Here is a 6,047-nt window from a genome sequence, read left to right as displayed (position 1 = left end):
CAAGTCACTAGCTGTTAAGCACGTGTCAATCTTCCCGTGCGCGTGCGTGTGTGCGCGCGCGTGCGTGTTAATCCCAACCTATCAGCCGGACGGACCGGTCTATCAGCGATCAAATCAGTCACACCAAAAAAAAAAACGACATTCTCCATGAGCAGCTGGAACACCAAACTCCACGTTCACCTTCAGTCGGCTCTCACTCAAAGAGTCCTAACGGCCAATTAAATGCTGCATCAAGTCAATCACCGCGACACAAAGCATGATGGGAAGTTAAAGGACTCCTTAAAGCGTGCAGCACATATAGAACTTAACAGCTGGATTTGATCCCCATCGGATCCTGTCTCTCTCCATTATAAAGCTCTACAGGGAATTCAACATTATATTCACATTCTGCAACGCGACTCCACGTTCAGAACACGCATGGTGAATAAAACCGCTGAATTTCATCCGCAAAACCAACCTCAAACCTCCCAAAAAAACACGCGTAAATCAGCATTCACAGCTTCTTCACCTGCGTTATAGAGTTTTTTTTATTTTTTTTTTATTCCCAAGCATCTTTTTTAAGGGTTTATACAGGACAACAACGTCATGCGTGACATCCAAACCTCAAGGTGCGTTTAAGGGACCGTCGTGTGTGCGTAAATGTTAATTGGGTTTTTACGCATTTAAAAGAAAATGTCTATCAGTGCGTAAAGCTCCGTCTGTATCCTGTGTGTGTGTGTGTGTGTGTGTGTGTGTGTGTGTGTGTGTGTGTGTGTGTGTGTGTGTGTGTGTGTGTTTTCTCCTGTCAGCGGACCTCGCCGTGCTCCATGTGAGCAAAAAAAGAAAAAAACTAACGCAACTACGCTGCCGCTCCGGAGCGCTCGCAATGATGCGAAAGCCTGAAAGAACACGCAGAAAGAAAACCACACAAACCGGCGCACACATGGCATTTCATCCCGGTTTTTACCCCCCACCCCCCACCCCCCCTCCAATTTCCCGGAAAAAGAAAAGAGAAAACGCATCATCTCTGACCTGCTGCCAGTTCTCCTCCAGGGAAGGCATCGCAGAGAAATAACCAGTGTCATGAACGAGTTGGAGTTCCTGGAAAATACTGTAATTCGCCAACACATCCATGCTTGATGCACAGGAGGGAAAACAAACCAGGAAAAAGTCAGTAAAGAAGTCCGGGATCCAAACGATTAAAAACGCACTTCTTCTTCTTGTTCTTCTTCTTCTTCTTCTTCTTCTTCTTGTTCCTCCTCTACTTGTCAGGCAGATTAAAAAAAAACAAATGCAGGGAAAATCCCAGCTGGTGCAGACGAGCGCACCTGAGCACTTTAATTAAAAAAAAGAAAAAAAAAACCACCAGGAAAAGAAAGAGTTGATTATTTTATCTTTGTCAATGTAATCCCCTCTCTTCTCTCTGCTCGCTCCGTCACGCCTCTCTCCTCAGTCCGCGCTCGGAGGGGAGGGAGGGTGGTGGGGGGGAGGTGGGGGGCTGGTGGTGAGGGGTGCCAGATCTATTTCCGCATTGCCAGATTGCCAATCGGTCTCCGCGCGAGCTGCCAGGTTGCCAGGTTTGCTCCTCCAGCAGCAGACTGGACCCGCGCTGCAATCCGAGCGAGCGGTGTGTGTGAGAGAGAGAGGGAGAGAGTGAGAGAGAGAGAGAGAGAGAGAGAGAGAGAGAGAGAGAGAGAGGAGGAGGGAAGTCAGGAGGGGGGAGGAGCCACCTGTCAGTCAATTTCATGCGTGACCTAATAAGGTAAATAGGGTTGATGATGTCACTGGCGTCCAATTAAGGGAGGCACTGAGAGTGAGGGAGGGGGCGGAGCCTAAAGAGAATGCGGGGGTTGGATTGGCTGCAGGAGGCCGTCAGTCCGGCCTTAGATGGCAGCGAGGGGTGAGTTATTTTTAGAGGCCTATATAAAAGCTGCAGCATTCCTCTTTCAGTCATTACAGGCTGCACAGGCGGAGAGGAGAAACCACGAGGAGCTGCTGCTGCTGCTGCTGCTGCTGCATGGAAGCACGCAGCGACCAGACACAAACAAAAACACGCACACGTACGAGCAGAGGGGAGCAGCGGAGGAGACGCCGCCGCCGTGTTGTGTTTTGTGGAGGAGAGGCAGCGTCGCCACGGAGACGACTCCATGTGGTTCTCCACGTGGTGATGATGTGTGCGAGTCGGAGAGCAGGGACGCAGCGGAGGGGAGAGCTGTGGCGTGGTTAATATACAGACGTGTGGAAGTTGAACACAGACATGAATTTAAATCACACTAAAAGTAAAAAAAGTAATTCAAAATCCTAAAGTAAATGTACTTACTTGCTTTCTACCTGCTCTAATGATGGTGGTGTTACAAGATGTGAAACTGTGCAAAGCAGGCGGCAACCTCTGGTTCGGAAAAGTGAAGCCAAGGCTGAAGTGCCTTAAACCTGCATTCTCTCTGCTGGCCACCAGGGGGCGACTCCTCTCTGGTTGTATAGAAGTCTATGAGAAAATGGTCCTACTTCTCTCTTGATGTATTATCTCAGTAAACATTGTAAACATGAGTTTATGGTCTCAATCTCTAGTTTCAAGTCTTCTTCAATCCAGCATGATGTTCATTTAGTACATTATGGTCCATTTAGAGTCCACCAGACCAGGAAGCAGGGGATGCTTTAGGGGGTGGGGCTTACCTGCCGATTGACAGGTCGCTACCAATGCTAGTTAGCTACTAAGATGACTTTAACACTTAGCTGTAAAGTTAACCTTGAATTATGAAGCTAACTTTGTTAGCAGCTTCACACCAGAATCCGCATGGATCCAGATCCAGGATGATTAAAAAATAAAAATAAATAAATCTGGGTGCTAGCCAAGGTAGCATGCTATTGCTAATGTTGCTAATGTTAATGTCCTATTAATGTCCTTGCTAATGCTTTGTCCTCATCTGTTCTGGACTATACCAACAGTAATAATTGGGTTAATGGGGCGTACCAAAGTAAATCGTTGGGATGAATATGGTTACACAAATTAGTGTTTAAACGGGATTCAGTTTACATCACCTTCATTCACCAGGGGGAGTTTTACAAAACAAGAATACTTTCTATTAGAATTATTTTTTAGTAAATGTGGTTTTGGGATTTTTATAACTCAAAATTTTAGAGAGATATGATCTGTAAATGTCTTTCCAGAAGAGATCAAGACTCCACCGATGCTGTGAAATCCTTTTAGTTCGGATATGGATGTTTGATCGGCAGAATCTGAACCCAGACAGGACGGAGGAGACGGATGTTTCCTCCCATTTGGTTTGTTATAGAACGATAAAGATTCTTTTTATGCCATCAGATGGCAGAAATTATTTCCAACAGGCTCTCAAAACGTTTGATGGGCTGCCGAGTCGTATCAAACCAGTAAATTCTTCCTTCTATCATCTCTTCACTGTCTTCTTTCCTTTCACTTCATCTTCCTCTCTTTCCTTTTTGTTTCTGAAATCTTATTTTCTTTATTTCTTTCTTTATTGAAACATATTTCCTGCCTCCACCTCCACTAATGTGGCTGACACCGACCGCAGCACACATCCGGCTTCTCTTACAAATTGCGTTAATTGGATTAATGAGGACAAAATTTGAGACGTCGGTTTTCTGATAACAAAAACGAGAGAGTGATGCTTTCTGGCGGTTTCAGAGTTCGACAAAAAAAGCTCTTTAGAAGGTTCAAATAAATAAATGTGTGATATTTGTCCATCTGCTTCCACCGATCCAGCTCTTATGTAACAGCCACACTGACTATTTGTGTTGCTTTGTGTTCTTCTTCTTCTTCTCTCAGCTTCTTCTTCTTCTTCTTCATGTGTCCGGTCCTCCTGGGGGACTCTCTGCTGGTCCCCAAGGACTCCGAGGGCCAGATGGCTTCTAGATGGGCTGTTTCAGGACATTTTCTTCATTGATTTTTACAGCTAAGTCTGCAACTGGAGGAGCAGAGGAAGGAAGGAGGAGGTGGAAGTGTGTGTGTGTGTGTGTGTGTGTGTGTGTGTGTTGCGGGGGAGGGGTGTTGGAGGAGTGTGGATCAATACTACGAGTGTCCATAAGAGGCCCTTAACACGCTCGCATGCAACATCTTTGTGAGATTCAGCATCAAAGTAGAAAGCGTTAAAACGTCATTATTGTGTTTTAATCTCATAGTTACTACTAGTACTACTACAAGTACACGTTTATATAGTGTACTACTGTTATCAGTTACTACTAGTACTACTACAGGTACACACAATACTTTTATAAACTGTATACCATTATTAGTTACTACCAGTAGCTGGGTCACATCAACAGCTTCTGTTATGATGCTACTGCTACATGAAGGAGAAATCCTCCTCCTCCTTGTGTCCTCCTACTCCTCATCCTCCTACTTCTTCTAGTCCTCCTCCTCCTGCTACTCTTATTTCTAGTCCCCCTCCTCCTGCTACTTGTACTCCTAGTCCTCCTCCTTCTCCTGCTACTCTTATTCCTAGTCCTCCTCCTCCTGTTACTCTTATTCCTAGTCCTCCTCCTCCTGCTACTTGTATTCCTAGTCCTCCTCCTGCTATTCTTATTCCTAGTCCTCCTCCTCCTGTTACTCTTATTCCTAGTCCTCCTCCTGCTACTTGTATTCCTAGTCCTCCTCCTGCTATTCTTATTCCTATTCCTCCTCCTGCTATTCTTATTCCTAGTCCTCCTCCTCCTGCTACTTGTATTCCTAGTCCTCCTCCTCCTGCTATTCTTATTCCTAGTCCTCCTCCTCCTGCTACTTGTATTCCTAGTCCTCCTCCTCCTGCTACTCTTATTCCTAGTCCTCCTCCTCCTGCTACTCTTAGTCCTCCTCCTGCTACTCTTATTCCTAGTCCTCCTCCTCCTGCTACTCTTAGTCCTCCTCCTCCTCCTCCTCCTCCTCCTGCTACTCTTATTCCTAGTCCTCCTCCTCCTGCTACTTGTATTCCTAGTCCTCCTCCTCCTGTTACTCTTATTCCTAGTCCTCCTCCTCCTGCTACTCTTATTCCTAGTCCTCCTCCTGCTATTCTTATTCCTAGTCCTCCTCCTCCTGCTACTTGTATTCCTAGTCCTCCTCCTCCTGCTATTCTTATTCCTAGTCCTCCTCCTCCTGCTACTTGTATTCCTAGTCCTCCTCCTCCTGCTACTCTTATTCCTAGTCCTCCTCCTCCTGCTACTCTTAGTCCTCCTCCTGCTACTCTTATTCCTAGTCCTCCTCCTCCTGCTACTCTTAGTCCTCCTCCTCCTTCTCCTCCTGCTACTCTTATTCCTAGTCCTCCTCCTCCTGCTACTTGTATTCCTAGTCCTCCTCCTCCTGTTACTCTTATTCCTAGTCCTCCTCCTCCTGCTACTCTTATTCCTAGTCCTTCTCCTGCTACTCTTATTCCTAGTCCTCCTCCTCCTGTTACTCTTATTCCTAGTCCTCCTCCTCCTGTTACTCTTATTCCTAGTCCTCCTCCTGCTTCTTGTATTCCTAGTCCTCCTCCTGCTATTCTTATTCCTAGTCCTCCTCCTCCTGTTACTCTTATTCCTAGTCCTCCTCCTGCTACTTGTACTCCTAGTCTTCCTCCTTCTCCTGCTACTCTTATTCCTAGTCCTCCTCCTCCTGCTACTCTTATTCCCAGTCCTCCTCCTCCTGCTACTGTTATTCCTAGTCCTCCTCCTCCTTCTGTTTTCTCTTATTCCTAGTCCTCCTCCTCCTGCTACTCTTAGTCCTCCTCCTCCTCCTGCTACTCTTATTCCTAGTCCTCCTCCTGCTACTCTTATTCCTAGTCCTCCTCCTCCTGCTACTCTTATTCCTAGTCCTCCTCCTGCTGCAACTCTTATTCCTAGTCCTCCTCCTGCTACTCTTATTCCTAGTCCTCCTCCTCCTGCTACTCTTATTCCTAGTCCTCCTCCTGCTATTCTTATTCCTAGTGCTCCTCCTAGCATTCCTGGTCTTCCTGCTCCTCCTCCTCCTTGTTCCAGCCTGCTCATCAGGATCCAGTCTACATGCTCATTTACATCCACTCCAACATCCCGATGGCACAGCCTTTGGGAGCAATCAGGGTTCAGGATTTTGCTCGAGGGCACTC

At 46.5% G+C, this 6,047-nt stretch overlaps 1 protein-coding gene across 1 annotated transcript in view; it reads right to left on the bottom strand.

Moving 5' to 3' along the window:
- klf7b (Kruppel like factor 7b) overlaps positions 1-1,458 on the bottom strand; it is a 52,410-nt gene extending 50,952 nt beyond the window's left edge. Inside the window, exon 1 of the mRNA XM_084023051.1 lies at positions 1,012-1,458. Within this exon, the coding sequence (XP_083879177.1) occupies positions 1,012-1,113 (102 nt within the window). The 5' untranslated portion in view covers positions 1,114-1,458. The remainder of the gene's footprint in view (positions 1-1,011) is intronic.
- Between the last annotated feature and the right edge of the window lie 4,589 nt (positions 1,459-6,047).

This window comes from Eutrigla gurnardus, assembly GCF_963514095.1.
Source record: "Eutrigla gurnardus genome assembly, chromosome: 12".
Taxonomy (NCBI): Eukaryota; Metazoa; Chordata; class Actinopteri; order Perciformes; family Triglidae; genus Eutrigla; species Eutrigla gurnardus.
Note: the sequence above shows the minus strand (reverse complement) of the source record. Positions and strands in the feature narration are given on the sequence as shown.